Source organism: Peromyscus maniculatus, chromosome 19, assembly GCF_049852395.1.
Source record: "Peromyscus maniculatus bairdii isolate BWxNUB_F1_BW_parent chromosome 19, HU_Pman_BW_mat_3.1, whole genome shotgun sequence".
NCBI lineage: Eukaryota > Metazoa > Chordata > Mammalia > Rodentia > Cricetidae > Peromyscus > Peromyscus maniculatus.
In genome coordinates, this window is record NC_134870.1 from 54,338,522 (window position 1) to 54,355,256 (window position 16,735).

Consider the following 16,735-nt stretch of genomic DNA (forward strand, 5'->3'; position numbering starts at 1 on the left):
GTCATATCATGGTGCATTTTCTATCTTCGTAGAATTGTTGCAAAGCTTCACTGCAAGTAAATACAGAAATACCCAGACAGAGTCCAAAACAGACAGTTAGTTTATATATATATATGTGTGTATATATACATATATATATGTATATATATACATATATATATATATATATAGAGAGAGAGATGCATACACACATACATTCTTCTATACTAGATTAGCAGATGACCAAAATTAGAATGAATTCCACAGTGCAAGCACGTCTCAGATGCCTATGTGTGTGGTGATAGGTAAGCTCCATTACGCGCACACCTGAGGGGAAAGCCGAGGCGGGTACTCACAGTTGTAGGCAGGTGCGATGCGGTGCTGAGCTTCCAGGCTGGCCAGCGTGATGTGGAAAATGATGTGCAGCAGCAGGAAGGAGAGGCTGGTGATGCACAGGGACTGTAGCAAGCGCCCTGTGTGCCCTGGGGAGGAAGCATCAGAGCGTGAGGGAGTGCTCACACGCCACCCACATGGAGGCAACGTAATTCTTATCTTAATTATATACCTACAGAAACAAAGACGTCTTATTTCTATTATATCACTGTCTTTACATATGAAAATTCACCCTAAAGGAATTCTTGCTTTCCTGTTTGTTATATGGCGTACTACGATGGATTGGAAACAAGTACTGGATCATAAAATTGCACAGAAACATACCCCAGCATAGAAGGGACCCATAATCTTCTTATAAAGGTAGTTTGAGAAAGCAAAAACAAGAAAGTAACCCAAGACATTTTATAAAGTTATGGTGACTTCAATTTCAAAAACAAATAAGGATAAGGAAGAAAACTATAAATTAATTTCACCTGTGAGCATAGATATAAATAATAAAGAATGTTGATCATTGAAATAGAGTAAAATATAGCTTGTAATGTTTATCAGAGTGCATAGCAAGTAGATTGAACATGAGAAATCCATGTGAAATGTACCTACTAATGGACTCATACTAGTTTTCTAGGTACCACAAAAGAAACATTCTATAACATACAAAAGCACAAAAGCATTAATGATTTTAAAGAAATAGCTAAAAAAAACCTAAGAAGGCAAGGAACTGTCTTTAAATGTTGAATACATCGCAACTATACAAGCATCCTGTTTATGATGGACATTTAGTCATCAACCCATGACTGTCAAGAGAATGAGTGAGAATTCTAAATGCCATCACTACAGGGGCAAGCAGTGCCATGAGGAAAAAAAAAACTGTTGAGTCTCCATGACAAGGATAACATGCTGATAGTATGATCAAAGAGATCATTTTCCAGATGCTGAGTATCAGTACAGACCATCCAGCTGAGCCTATGGACCAACTGTGACAACAAACATGTAATATCAAGAAGGCATTCAGATACAAGATCATCTTATAAAAACCAATACACACCCTCAATATCAGCAATTGCAAGGTACAAAATCAGAATGCAAGTTAGTTAGCAATCAAAGCTGTTTTGTAATGATTTTGTGAACATGTCAACCTGGCCCAGACAGGGAACACATTTATTTGATTAAACACTAATCTGGGTCCTGATAAGAGTTTACAAAGTCCATAGTAAACCAAGGCAACACAGAGGATAGTCTTTATCAGGGACAGCCCTACCTCAGCTAGTCTGGCTAAGTAACAAAAGGTATGTACAGAAACTCTTCCTGTGGAGCTGAGCTTCAGATCAAGGTCCATAAATTTGAGCTGCTCATCACCTCTCTTTGATGACCTACCTAAGGATTGTGGACTTTCTCAGCTGGTCCATACAAGAAATTCCATAAGCCAATAAATCAAATGCAGGGAAATATGTGAATCAAATGTTCATCAATTTCCTATGGCATTACTACTCTCTGGTTGAAACTTGGTTAATAAAAATATTTAAGAGTTAACAAAGAATGTATAAGGCTTTTATGGGAGTATAAAAATTATCTGGATGAATAAAGGGATAATTTACATTCACAAAAGACATCATGCATGATAAAAGATACAAATTTGCCTTAAATTTGATCTGTAAGTTCAATGAAATTTCAAATAAAATACCAGAAGAAAACTAAACTTTCAAAAATCAGATTTCAATATATACAAGAAAGGATGTTATGAGGTTTTCAATAAACATTTTAAATATATATTTAAGAGTAAAATAATATCACTTCTGTTAGTCTTGAGAAATAAGGTGAATGAGGCCAGTGAGCCCTTATGGTTATTAAGATACACTATAAACCTCTGTAAAATCAAACAAACAAATTCTCACATTCCTTATGGAGAAAGTTAAAAAAACAGATGGAATAACATTGCTCAAAAAAACAAACCAACTTATTTTTATTAACTACACACATTTCTATGTTGATCCAACAAACCAATAGACAATGATAAGGAGGATGGGAAGAAGGCACCATATTGGGTCCTTTGTGGTCGCCTCCCACAGAAACGCCACTTCGGAAGCCACGCTTAGGACTATTTTTGTGGAAGCCCCAGTGGCTTTGTTTCCACCTTCCCACTGGAAGAGAGGAGTCAGATGGGAACACAATGAAAAGGGTGAGAGGGTCAGCTTCACTTCACTCCGGTTGTCCCTGCTTCTCCCATAGTTAACCGAGCTTGGTACAGGAGAGAACGGATGGGTTGGTACTTTCTCCCCCTGAAAAAACCGAGAATGGCGTGAGCTCCCAGTTTCCACAGTCCTGCAGGGTTCTAGCTGGGACAGCTCGCTTCTCTCTCACCTCATCGAGAGCAGTGAAGTAACACGCCAATGGAAACCAGCCAGAAACAGGTAAGATCGGGGAGAAGAGGAGGGGCTGCCCTTCATCTCACCTGTGGCTCTCTATTGCCAGCCGCTGGCCCCAAAAACCAGCCTGAAGACTCCACTAAGAGACATACCAGGGAGCCCAGCAGTGTGACTCACCCGAGTATGCCCACAACCAGCTGATGCCTCCCCTGGGTTGCCTACCCTCCCTTCCAGGTCAGCTCCTTGTACCTTCTTGCGCAATGGCCTGCACCAGCTTCTATAGAAAACATGTCGACCCCAGCAGCAGATGCATATCTCAGAAATTAGTCTGTACTGGCTACAGATAAGGTATGAAACTTTGAGTATGCTGGAACTCTGCACTCTGGAAACACATGAGAGACTGTCAGGACCAAACCTGGCTGAGGGACAGAGACAGCCCCAGAATCTAAAGAAGGAACAAGCAGAGTGAGCAGGTCCTCCTACATCGAAGGTTTAAAGGCTACAGAACCAGCTCACTCTCCATAGTGTTTCTTGTTTGGCTTGTTTGTGGTTTTTGTTTTCCTTGAAACCTGTCAATGAAGGCTGGGGGGAGGTGACCACTCCCTGAAGTGTTAACTTAACAAGCTTCAAAGAATACAAATAATCAAGGAGGAAAAAAAAAAAAAAAAAAAAAAAGAAAAAAACATAGCTCCAGTGTCAGACACCAAATAAATGGAGATTGAAAATTCCTAACAAAGAATGCAAAAATATCAAGCAGGTCAATGAGCTACAAGAAAAAAAATAGAAAGATAACCAAACAAAAGCAGCTCGCTCTCTATGTTTGTAGACTGAGAAGTGAGCTCTCAGCTACTGCTCCTGAACCATGCCTGCCTGTCTGCTGCCACACTCCCCGCCAAGGTGGTCATGGACTCTAACCTTCTGGAAACCATGAGTCCCAAACTAAACACTTTCTTTTGTAAGCTGTCTTGGTCATGGTATTTTGTCATAGTAATTAAAAAGTAACTGACAATGAGACATGCGATAAAGAGGCATGAATAAGGAAAAACAAATAGAGACTAGAACAGAATGCATGGAAAGAAAACCCAGCAGAGAGCTTCCACAGCAGATCAGATTAAGCAACAGCATCAGAAAACTAGAAAATAAATAATTTCAAGTTATCCAATAGAGGAATAGAAATAGAAAAGCATTAACAAGAGTGAGGAAAATCCATGGGACCTGTCAGCTATCAGCAAGTGACTCATGATGCCAAGAAGGAGCAGGGAAAGAGAACTGGGCAGGAATATTGGAAGAAACAATGGCACAAAGGGCCTGAGAACAGAGATTTAAATGAGCATGCAGATTCAAAACACCCAAAGAACCAAAATGTGGTTGAGAGTAAAGTCATTACAGGAAAATATTATATTTCAAACTGTCAAAAATAAACAACAACCCAAAAAACACCAATGACAACAGTTTGAAAGCAGCAGAGAAAAGTAGCTTTTCATACACTAGAAGACTGTTGACAGATTTCTCATCAGAAACCACAAGGCACCTGAATGACACACTCCAAGTGTGGATAGAAAACTACCGACTAAGAACACTATACCCTGGAAAGCTGAGAGTGAAAACTTAAGGAAAGGCAGAGACTTCTCCAGGTAACCAAAAATTGAGGGAATGTATAGACCTTACCTTCATGGAATGCTAAAGTTGTCTCCTCTAAAGGAATGAAAAGATGCTGACCAATATTCCTTGAAAGCATAGGAAGCCATAAACCCCACAGGCATAGATAGGTCTATAGCCAAATTGAGAATACGTGTAATGCTGTCATGGTGGTATGCAAATCAAACTTAACTCCCATTAATATTAAAAGTTAAAGCAGGAAACATTCAAAGTAAGTATAACTGCAATAATGAGTTAAAGTACATCAATTTATAAAGACATAAGTCATGACAAATAATACAGGATAGAATATCAAGTCGAAGTATAGCTTTTCTATGTGATTGAAACAAAATTGTGATTGATATACAATAGATTATTTTAAGTATAAGATTCTTTATGTAAGTTTCATGGTAATCACAAAATGAAAACTGAGGGCTGGAGAGATGGCTCAGTGGTTAAGAGCACTTATTGCTCTTCCAGGGGACCCAGGTTCTTCTCTTTTGGTGAATCCAGCTTCATTTCCTAGCATGTTCATGATGGCTTACAACCATCTGTAATTACAGTTCCAGGGGAATCTGAGGCCCTCTTCTGACCTCTTCAGACACCAGCATGCATGTGGCCACACATGTATACACAAGCAAAACACTGATCCACATAAAATAAAATAAATAGATCCAAAAGAAATAGAGAAAAAAAAAACCAAAAACCAGAGTGAGCACCACCAGCAGATATAACCAAGTATCAAAGTTCACTTAAAACACTGAGCTACCACAAACGAGTATTTCTTACACCCTTAGTCAACAAACAGGAACTGAAGAAAGTCATCGATCACAGCCCATCAGTTTATTTCCGTTCTTGTGCCCCCTTCCCTCCTGTATCCTTCTCCTCAGGGACTCTGTGACCTTGTCTGAGAACATGGCATTCTGCTGAAGCACACCTGGGCACAGGGGCCAGTCCTCAGATAAACACAGGGAACTGCCATCGGAAATGATACTTTAAGATCCAAAGCATCATAAATAAAGAAAACCAAAGGCAGGTTTTGTTTTCCATTCTATAATGCATCAGCTTTATGTTTCCTAACTCTTGGACCAATACCATGTGGGAATGTGATTAGCCACGGAAGTGAAAACTCAGATAAATGAAACTGAATTTGATTAGCCCTGAGATAATCAAAAGCTCAAAATCTATAGAAGCAGAAATCGGACAGAAATAGCCTTTGGCTTTGTTCTCAGTTCCACCGTCATTTTAATCATTTTTACTGTAGGGAAGTAAGGCTCAACACAGCAAATGCCTCTTCTTATACATATTACTAATTGAGGTAAAATTCTCATGACAAATTCAATAATATTCAGTACACTCGCAACATTGTGCAAACAGACTCTCCGTTGATTTCATCTTCCACATCAATCAGACAAATATCTCCTCCTCCCCCTCCCTCACCTGGCTTTCATGCGTCAGCGCCGTGACTCTGTAGATACTCTCAGTGGATCTCGTCATCCACACATGGTATTTTATGACTGCTTGGCAGGATGTTTGCAGGTTTGTCTGCACAGTAGCACCATCAATTCTTCAACGAGAGTCTACCTGTCCATTCTCCCGCCTTTGTGCACTGGGCCTTTAACTGTTATGACCAGTGCTATAATGAATATGCAAACACACACACACACACACAAACACACACATAAACACACAGATTTGATATCTGCTTGAATATATTTTATGTAGATTCCTAGAAGAGGGGTTGTTAGAACATACAACAATTAGATGTAGACTTTTTTTTTTTTTTTTTTTTTTTTTTTTGAGGAATCAGCAAAGTTTTCCTAGCAAGCATGTGTGCACTCCACATTCTCACCAGCCATGTATGAGACTCCAGTTTCTTCCTATCTCTGCCAACACTTGCTGGTATCTTCTCTAGATTATACTTTTAGTATTGCTGTCCTATTGGGTAGCAAGTGGTATCCCATTGTAGCTTTGGCTTGCATTTCCCTAATGCCTAAGGAGGTTGAGCATATGATCATGTGTTTCTTGGACACTTACATATTTTCTATGAAGAATAAAATTTTGTTTTATTGGTCTGTGCTTTGGCATCCTGGACAATAAGTAAAATGCACTGCCTTGTCACAGGTCCCAAAGAAGTTTGCCAACTGATCATGAACAGGAGCCCCCAAACAGTAAGGCAAGGTAAATTATTTGTCTTTATAAGTTGATCATCCCAACTATTTGTCACAGTAATAGAAAGGTGACTAACACAAAGGGCATAATTCAGCCCCTAATATTCTGTGCCCTGGATGCTCAAAGCCCCTGTCCTCCTCACTGGCAGCACAGGTTCAGCTCAGTCCAAAGTTTTAACCCAGATCAGCATCAAGTCTCAGCCTCAAATTTCATCTCAATATACTCTTACTCAGCTATGAGCGAAGCCCAATATGCCATCCATAGTGAGGTAAATTTGGAACCTCAGGCACACATTGAAAACAGTTATTTCCTCCCAAAATGCATCAGCAGGATAAAATAATACAAATATTCCCAGCTAAAAGAAATAAAATGTAAGAAATCATGTATTTGCAATAAGCTTAGAACCTGGTGTAGAAGATTCCAGTAGAGCTAAAGGATAGAAGATCATCTCTGGCTCAATCAGTACCCAGCTCTTCAGACCATGGGATAGGGCATGGCAGTTTTACCCTGAGGCCTTGAATGCAGCCCCCAAGTCCCTAAGCTACAGCACCCCCTCAAGGCCCTTGGTGGTAGCATACTGGCACACTGAAATTAAGGAGGTGGCCCTGTCCTCTGAAGTGACAGAGTCATTCCTGTCTTCTAGACCTGTGTCCCAGGGGCTTATAGTGACAGTATCAGTTATGATGTTAGGGTCATCTCCCCTTTTCTTAAAGTCCAAACCTGAAGAACTCACTTACAATCCCAGAAGAATAATGTTCTTCCTTAATTCTGCCCCATCTCTGTGCCTTAAAACTCTAAGCTGGCAGTTTTTCTGCTATGATAGTTGGTTGAGTGTGTAAGTCACACAGTGATGATTTCATTAAATATTTGTTCAAAACCCACAGTTGTCCAGAGCATCTGTTCCCTGTTTGTTTGTGCTGTGAGACAGAACTTCCTTATATGGTCTAATCTGACCTCCTGACCCTCCTGCCTCTGACCCCCATGTGCTGGGGTCTCAGGTGTGGGTCTCTCCTCATTCTTGTTTTTGTAATGATAGTTGGATGGGGATTGCACAAGTCATTAAAGTTCTGGTTCCTTTGTCTTCAGCAATCCCTTCTTCAGGGAGTCACCCCTAACCCTGTGTATCACTCTTCTATTGCATTTTTACTATAAGCCGTCAGGAGAAACCTGGCCACACCTTCAACATTTTGGTTAGAAATCTCCCCTGCTTATCTGCAACTCGCAAGTTCTCCCAGCTACAAAACATTAGGACACCATTCACTTTTTAAGGGGAACCCCCTTCCCTCCTGTTGACAGCGATGTGTTCTAAAGTCTCTGACACTTCAACCAAAGCACCTTGAAACCTCGTCTTCACCAAGTCTCTTCAGGGCACTTTAAGCTTTCTGAAAAACATGCATCTCACAAACATCTTGTGGCTTCTACCTTGGGATGATGTGCTTTTCTGAAAATATTGCTTGCATTCGGGGACTTGGCTTTTTTCAGCTCTTGCCACCTTGGGATCATTTAAAACTATGATCCTGCTGTCCTACTGTGTGCTCAGCCTGTTCAAATTCAACCTCACTTTAAGGGAACAATGTAGGTAACCTTACTGTGCCTTGGATTTCTCATTCAGCTGTTATAACCCAAGATAAATATGCGTAACTTGAATCTTAAGTTATCCACTCTTCCTTGACCCTGAACCAGAATAACGTATGTGTGTACGTGAGTGTTGTGGTAATCATTTGCTAAAAAGCAGCCCATAGATTGAAAAACAACCCTAAACAACAAATATCTCACAAACACTGGAAGCAACGTGTGAATGTAGGTTGATAACATCTCTGTGTGGTTTTGTTTGCTTTTTCTATGTCAGTTGGAATCAGAAAGGTGGCTTCATCCCTTGTAAACTTCTCTTAAAGATTTCTCGTAGAGACTTCCCCATTCCTTTCCCATGCCATGGTTTCTGTGCTGTCCAACAACATAGAGCAAAGCCCTTCATTAGGGACAAATGGAAGATCAAAAGAAGTGGAAAATTCAAATTTGGGCTAGCTTCTGGTCAAACCCAACAGGAAGTTACCTTATTTTTGTGCCTTCCTGAGTTGTCAATATGTCTATACTTGTTAGTGTTGGTATGTACCCATGTACATGAAGGTGCAAATGTGTATAGAGACCCAAGATGATCTTGAGGTCTTCCCTAGATTGCTTTCCTCCTCAATTTTCTTTGAAGCAGAGCCTCTCACCAAACTTGCAGCTCCCTTGTTTAGCTAGGCTAGCTGGTCAATAAACTTCAGGGATCCACCTGTCTCTGCACCTCCCAGCACCAGCTCTACAGGATCATGCTACCACCACTGGCTTCTTCCATAAGTGTTGTGGAATATGTGTTTAACTATGTAAAGATATGTTGCATTTATTTGTTTAACTATGTAAAAATGTGTTACATTTGTTTATGTTGTGGAATATTTGTTTAACTATGTAAAGATGTGTTGCATTTGTTTAACTATGTAAAGATGTGTTGCATTTGTTTAATTATGTTAAGATGTGTTGCTGTTATACCTTGCCTACCTAAGGCACCTGACTGGTCTAGTAAAAAGCTGAATGGCTAATTGCAAGAGAGGAGGTATAGGCAGGACTTCCAGGCAGGGAGAATAAGTAGTGGGAGGAATTCAGGCTCAAAGAAGAAAGAAAAGAAGACATCAGGGAGATGCCAGGGGCCAGTCAGCCAGACACAGAGGAAGCAGGGAAATAGGACATACACAATGAAAGAAAGGTAAAAAGCCCTGAGGCAAAATGTAGATGAACAGAAACAGGTTAAATTAAGTTAAAAGAGCTAGTGGGACAAGCCTAAGCTAAGGCCAAGCATTCATAATTAATATTAAGTCTCCGTTTCTTTATTTCGGAGCTGGTTGGTAGCCCAAAGAAAGTTTCAACTACACATGAGTACTGGGGTTTCAAACTCAGGTCCTCACACCTGAGCAGCCGGCACTTACTGACTGAACCATCCCAAGCCATACTGATGGTTAAACAAAAAACTTATTTTCTTGCAGCTTTGAAAAATAGAGCATCAGATCAAGCTGTTCTCAGAGGATCTTCATCAAAGGCCTATATCCTGGGCTGTGCCTGGCCACTTTCATATCATGAGCATCCTGAACAGGCACATCCCTAGTGTCTGCATGACTCTAAATTTCCTCCTCTTATAAGGGCACCATTGAGGCTGGATTAAGGATCCACTCTAATGACCTAATTTTAATTTATGTTAAACTTATGAGTGTTGGCCTTTCCCCCTATGGAAGTCATATTCTGATGTAGCAGAAATAAAGCATCAAAATACAGGTTTTGGAAGAATATAATTCAGCTCCAAACAGTGGAAATCCACATCTTATTTCTGATGTTAAATGGAAAGTCTTCAGTCTCTTACTATTAAGCATAATGTTAGTTGTGGCCTTCCATACAGGCTCTTAATCCTGATAAGAAATTTTATGTTTATTCACAGTTTCAGAGTGTATTTTGCCAAATGCTATCACTGCATCAGTTGAAATGATGGGTTTTTATTCAACTTTTCTTATTGATATTAAGCATTCAGCAATTTCTTTTGATAAGAATGTGCCTTAAATCTGGAATTATCCAATATGTCAACTCATAGGAACATGAAGAAATGGGGCATATATACAAGGACAAGCAACAGATGTAACTTCAAGATAATTTCCAAAAGTGACTGAGCCCACAGAGAGACAAAGTCAGTAACCCATGGCTGAGACGAGACACTCCTTATGTGCACACTGCTTCCCCAGCCATCTGGATGCCAAAAAAGAAGAAATTCAAAACTAACAAAGGGGCTAAGTAGCTAAGAAGGAGAGTGGAGTGTTTCTAAATAAATTTTATCTTGAGTTTTAAACAGAGTTTTGCTTATTTATATTAAATTTCCTAAAATGGAGCTCTAAACAAAATAAAACAAAACAACCCAAAACTATTGTTGTTCCATAGGTTCCATTCAGGAACTGGGTTTTTAAAAACACTTTCTGATTGGATTTAAGGCCCACTCCATGAGATGGAACACAGGCCTGACACTGCTAAAGTCAAGAACCTGAGATTACATAGGTCATGAGCCTAGGGAAAACCTACTACTATTATTCTACTAAAGAAACAGAAAAACAACATGGCTCTTAATGACATACCGCTATACCCATAGATCACTGCATCACTCAGCCCTCATCAGAGAAGCTTCCTCTTGCCATCGATGGGAACTAACCCTGAGACTCACAACTGAAAATGTGCAGATAATGAGAGACGTTGGAGCTCTCAGACATAAATAGGACGTCTTCACCAAATCTGTCCCCTCAGGGCTCAGGGATCTAGGTGGAAGGAGTGTAAGAGCCAGAGAGACTGGGTGATTCCAAGGAAACATTGTCTTCCAGGAATAACATAGAATTCATATAATGCCCATATGAATTCATAGAGACCGCAGCAGCATGAATAACACCTGCTACATACATTCAAGCCAAAGAGGATCCCAGCAGTGAAAGGCAGAAGTGGACACAAGCTCACATCCCTAAACCAGAAGCTATTTGCAACTGACAAAATCAGTTGTCTTCAATGGGGTCTCACTGGGCATGTTAACCACATTCCAGAACAGGCCCCATACATAGGACTAGCTGATCAACACAAAATGTAATAATTGGTATTTTTGTCAATTCTAATTTTTCTTTGTTTGGGATATATATACAATATATATATATATATATATATATATATATATATATATATATATATATATATATATATACAGACCTGAGATGAGTGTGATGACTGGGAGGAATTGGGAGAGGGGGAAATGTGACCAAAATATATTGAATACAATTTTTTTGCAATTAAAAAACATAAAATACTAAAACATTTTTTTTTTATTATTTAACTTCTCGTTGCCTTTGCCAACACTCCAGTTCTCTGGCTTCCGGGTGACTTGATGTGGTGAACACAACATGGAAGACCCAAGGCTCTCCAGATGGCTGCAGCTCCCTGAAGCCGACTTTGAAATTTTCCACTCATGACGCCATCCAAGCCAACATCTCGGAACTTTTTAAAGGGAAGCCGTGGACCTTGTGGCCACTTTCCTTCATAAGAAAATAAAAACTGCAGTATTTTCATTGTCATGGGTTTCCAGGTACAATGATGAACCCAAGGCAAAATCTGCCGAAAATTGGAGTTTCGAGAATCTGGAATCTTCTGTGGCTCATTCTAAAAGTGCTATTTTTACGATTTATTGACAGCTTGATCAGAAAAGCCATAAGGAATGACGATTCAATTAGATAACCAATGTTTAGAGAAAATATCTTGAGAAACAAGTCATTTATATTTAAAGAACTTTTCATACCACGCTGTATAAAGAGACACATGAGAAATGTGTTGACACCAAACTGAAGGTTCTCCTTAAGCTGGGCATGAGATGGGACGTGGATACCCTCTAGCTGGAAGAAGATGCCGTAGACTAAGCTGCCAAGCTTCTAGGGCAAGCAAGTGAAGCTGGCGGCACTTTCTTTGGTTTCAAATGATGGAGGTTCCATTGGGACTAAGTTGACAGAAATGGGGAGAGAGAACCCTTCGCTCCATCTTCAGCTCACTGAGGCCACCCTTCAGCACACATCCAAACCTTTTTTGGTGAGAAGAATGAATCGTGGGAAAGCTGCTGTGAACAGCGCAAGAGCGAAGAGAGGCAGGGGGTGGCAACCTCATTTCTCCAGTTCTCCCCACCTTCCTGAGAGGGCAGAGTTCCCAAGGCATGCCTGCAACCCAGCCATGGAATCCCCGCCACGCCCCCTAGCTCTCAAGCCTCCTTAGTACCACTCCAGGATGGACTCTGAATTTTATTTTCTTGGTATATGATTAGAGAAAAGGAAAAGTAAGTTGTTCTCCCCTCCTCTCCTTTTATGCCTTGTTATTTAGTAACTTAAAAAATTAGACTTTTTTCATTTTATTTGCCTGCATATCCGTATGTGTACCACGTGTGTGTCTGGTGCTCGCAGAGGGTGTCAGAGCCCCTGAAACTAGAGTTCCTCTGGAGTTCCAGATGCTTGTGAGCCACCATATGGGTGCTAGGAACTAAGCCTGGGTCCTCTGCAAAAGCAACAAATGCCTGTAACCCCTGAGCCATCTCACTAATCCCTTAGTAACTTTTAAAGTGTTAGAATCTCTTCCAAAATCTGTTGCTCAACGCAAGGAATACAAACAGTACTCTTGATGTAGAGTGCAGTGATGGTCAAGGACCATGGGAAGGGGACCGAAACCTGCAACATCATGTTTCCACACTTCCCCTTCTCCAAGATGACTACTTGTGACTTAGTCTTGATTCTGCCACATCCTTCCTTACAAATTGACCCCAGGGGACTCTTCTAGCCTCTTGAAGTGAATAAGATTGGTGGGATTCTGACACGTGGGGATATGTCCCTGTAATATTAGCTGCTGTCCTGGGTTGGGTTACCTGGAAACAGCACTGAGACAGAGATGTGAGTGCAGAAGTTTCTGGTAGACATCTATACTTCCTGCCATTGACCCATGCAAACATCGACACCTGTTTGTGTATAATCTAAACTGTCATCCCGAGGCTGAGCAAGAGGCTACTGGTATCTTGGTTCTTTGTCTCTTTGTCTCTGACAGAGATGCCCTGGATACCCAATACTGAGAGGCAGAGTGACCCATGTAGGATAGTGAGGAACAGCTCTGACCCAGGAGAAACCAAATGTTAAAGTCATATAAGCTGGAGCAGTCCCCCTCCCTCTTCCTGCTGCCTGCTGATCCCGATGTAGAACTCTCAACTACTTCTCTAGCACCAAATCTGCCTGTGTGCCAACCATGCTTCCTACCATGACAATAATGGACTAAACCTCTAAACTGCAAGCCAGCCCCAATTGTTTTCCTTTATGAGAGTTGCCATGGTCATGGTGTTTTTACACAGCAATAAAACCCTAATTAAGACACCACCACTCCTTACATACAGCCCCCAGCTTCAGATACTCTGTTACAGCAATGGAAAACAGTCTAAGACAAATACTGAAATAAATTTAAGCTGAGTTCTGTGAAATTCTCAAAAAAAAAACCATAAATAAATCACATCCTAACCTGTGAACAAGACATTTCTTTATAAATAGAAATATGGCATTCCATTAAAAGATGAGTCACAGTCATAAAAATATTTTCATTTCATTATTTAAGCTGATCACTGTATAAACTAAGCCCCAGATTAGCTAGATAAATTTAGTGAACTTGGTATTGCTAAGTTGTTCATCCAAAACACAGAACATAGCAACAAAGATAAATTTAAAATAATACTTAAGAGACTTAAGTCTTAAATTTAAAATAATACTTAAGAGGAGAGAATGAGAAAATTCTGTCAACCATTTGAGAATTCCAGGAAAGCAGCAAAAACAATGGAAAAAAATCTTGACCTTCTAATTGTTTATCTGATAATTAGTTCATGGTATAAATAATTGCTTTATAACTACCACGTACTGGGCATTTTACACTTCAGACTATGCTGTTTCTAGCATGGAGCAAGACCATGTAGCCTGATATCAGAGCAAAGGCTAAGTGCGCCAGTGACATTTAGGAACTAGACATGGCACTGTTGCCTCAGATGATCAGGAAGAGCTCTTGTAAAACATACACATGTTGAGTGTGTGCAGACTGAAGAAGCCAAAACTCACCACAGAGATGGACGTTCTAGGTCCTTAGCTCTGAGGGCCAGAAGCGTTTTAGGCTTTGTGGGATACATTCTGTTGATGCTGCTCAGTGCTGGGCTTGTAAAATTAAAGGGAATTACAACCAATGCATGGGCATGTTGCTTCTGGCTGTTACTATCATTTGGATTTTGAATGTCCCCCAAGGGCTTGTTGTTGGAAATGTTCCAATGTTCCAAATGTTGAAAATGTCCCAGGGAGAAGCTAATGGGAGGCTTTGGAGCTCTTACATTGTGGAATCTGAAAGGTCATTAGGTCACTGTAAGAGTGGGTGCTCATGAAGGCAGTAGAAGGACCCTATCCCCTTCCTTTTCTTCACTTTGATTTTTCACCAGTACACTTTCCTGTCGTGATGTGTTACTTCACAACAGCCCCAAGCAACTGGACCTATCAATCAAAACCGTGAACTAGAAATCCCTTTTGTCTTTATATCATAACTATCTGATACATTTTGTTAAGAACCACAGAAAAGATGGCAGAGCTGGGGTTCAATAAAATCTTCAAGATGCTTCCATGTCACAAAATATTTTTCAAAACATTTAATTCTTTAAACACAAAAATATTTGTGGATGTAGGAAGCCTTGGATTGGTGGTTGCCATTTGCAGACCCCTGTGCTAACAGAAGAAAGAACATTTGAAATCAAAATGTTTATGAGAATACACAGAAAGGTCTGTATTTTAATACTCAAGCAACTTCCTAGATGGCACCCCACTGATTCCATGATAATGCTCCTGTTCTCTGTAGGTTATCTCATTTAATCAGGTCATTAACACCCATGTTTCTGTTTGTGCCCACACTGCTCAGGTCCCTGAAAATGACTTTGCACCACCTCTAATTTCACTAGGTGCAGAAGAAAACTAAGGTCAAATATTAGAAGTCAGTTCTCAAAGATATGCTGAAGTTTTAACATTCCCAGATGGTTAGATATTTTGTGGAGATATACTAGAGGGTGCAGAAGGGCATCTGGATATAAATGCATCAATGCACACAACCTGTGTAAGCATACTTTAGATTTCTGAAAAGACAAGCTATGAAAAGCAAGTCAAACTGGATGATCTATTTCCAAGCACCAAAATATAATGGCTTTCCTTGTACATTCTCATGGAGGAACTTCACCCAGAAAGATGAAGAAGAAGTAACTTGGGTGTTTACTAGGCACAGTTTTGAAATTCCCAAATTGGAGAGCTGGCCTTACCTCACCTCTGATATTGGGATTTTACAAATAGCCCAGACCTTCTGCCCCCTATATATCTCCTTTACAGAGTTCACAGCACTCGTATTGAAGAGAGGGGCCACTAGAGAATAAGAGGCTGTAGTCATTTTTTGGATGGCTTAGAAGATGAGACATATGGGTCAATGTCCTTAGTTGCCTTGGGCATCCAGGCTAAGGAGAAGGAAGAACCTGTAGAGTAAAACAGTGAGACAAGTTTGCTCTGTTGATGGAATCAAATTCATTACTTAAAAAAAAAAGGCATTTGAATCATGAGAGCCAATTTGTGCATTTCCTGAAGTGGTCATCCTGTGAGCTCCTTGAGGGAGGAACCCTGGGCACCCCTCTGGACATTTCTATCACAGTGCTCTGCACTTAAGGGATCCCATTAAATGTTCCTGAAGGGACATAATAAGAATTGAAGATCACATACAGGAGGAAAAGTGGTCCCTGTGTGCTGATTACAGTATGTGTTGGCAAGGATGTGTCACATTAAGCCAACAAGAAGAGCTCATCTTTCTGGTTATTTCATTAAGCCACATTTGCCAAGTCCTATGCCAAGGGACCTACAAATGAAAACGAATGGGCAGTAGACAATTAGAAATCTCTTCCTTTCTCAGCAGGGCTTGTTCCCTGTGGTACATTTACACAGCAATTAGCAGATGTGCACTGCACAGCATTGTCTTGAAGTCCCTTCGGGAAAACAATGACTTGGACCCTGAAAAAGTTTCTCCCTCTGCTGTACATCCTTCTCTTAGGCCAGGTATAGCATTAGCTCTCTCTTTTTTTCTCCTTCTTTCACTTATCTTTTGAGAGCACTGGTTCAGTGTTGACCACTTGCCAGGCACAACACTTTACATAATGAAGAATGTATACCTTCAGTTTCATGCGAACCAGGACCAGGGGCCCCAATTGAGAGCTGCATGAAGGTGTGCTGGGGTTCCAGGATCCAGTTCAAAACACTGCCTGTCCAAGGAAGATGGATCTTGGTCTTGGGCACTGCCATCTTCACCAGCACCTTCACATACATGTTCACCATGATGACATGACAGCTTCACTAGCCAAGAGAAGGGACTTTCTGCTTGATTTTCCCACAGGGAACACACACCAGGTTACTATGACTAACTGCCTTAGGACCAATTGTGTTTATTTTCACTGACCCTGGATTTTCCTCTTGTGCCGTGCAAGCCAGTTCAGGGCAGCTGCTGGCCACCACTGTGTTCTGTCCCTTGTGTGTGCTCCCAAACAGCTGGACGATGACTCATCTGCCAGGGAG

At 40.7% G+C, this 16,735-nt stretch overlaps 1 protein-coding gene across 7 annotated transcripts in view; it reads right to left on the reverse strand.

The window, feature by feature from the left end:
- The window catches only part of Piezo2 (piezo type mechanosensitive ion channel component 2), a 380,980-nt gene that overhangs the window by 227,045 nt on the left and 137,200 nt on the right, over positions 1-16,735 (reverse strand). For all 7 annotated transcript variants that reach the window (XR_013046146.1, XM_076555357.1, XM_016003707.3 and 4 more), the window contains exon 3: positions 336-461. Coding sequence is in view for 6 of the 7 variants with exons in the window: in XM_076555357.1 (XP_076411472.1) it covers positions 336-461 (126 nt within the window). In the remaining variant the exon portion in view is untranslated. The remainder of the gene's footprint in view (positions 1-335; positions 462-16,735) is intronic.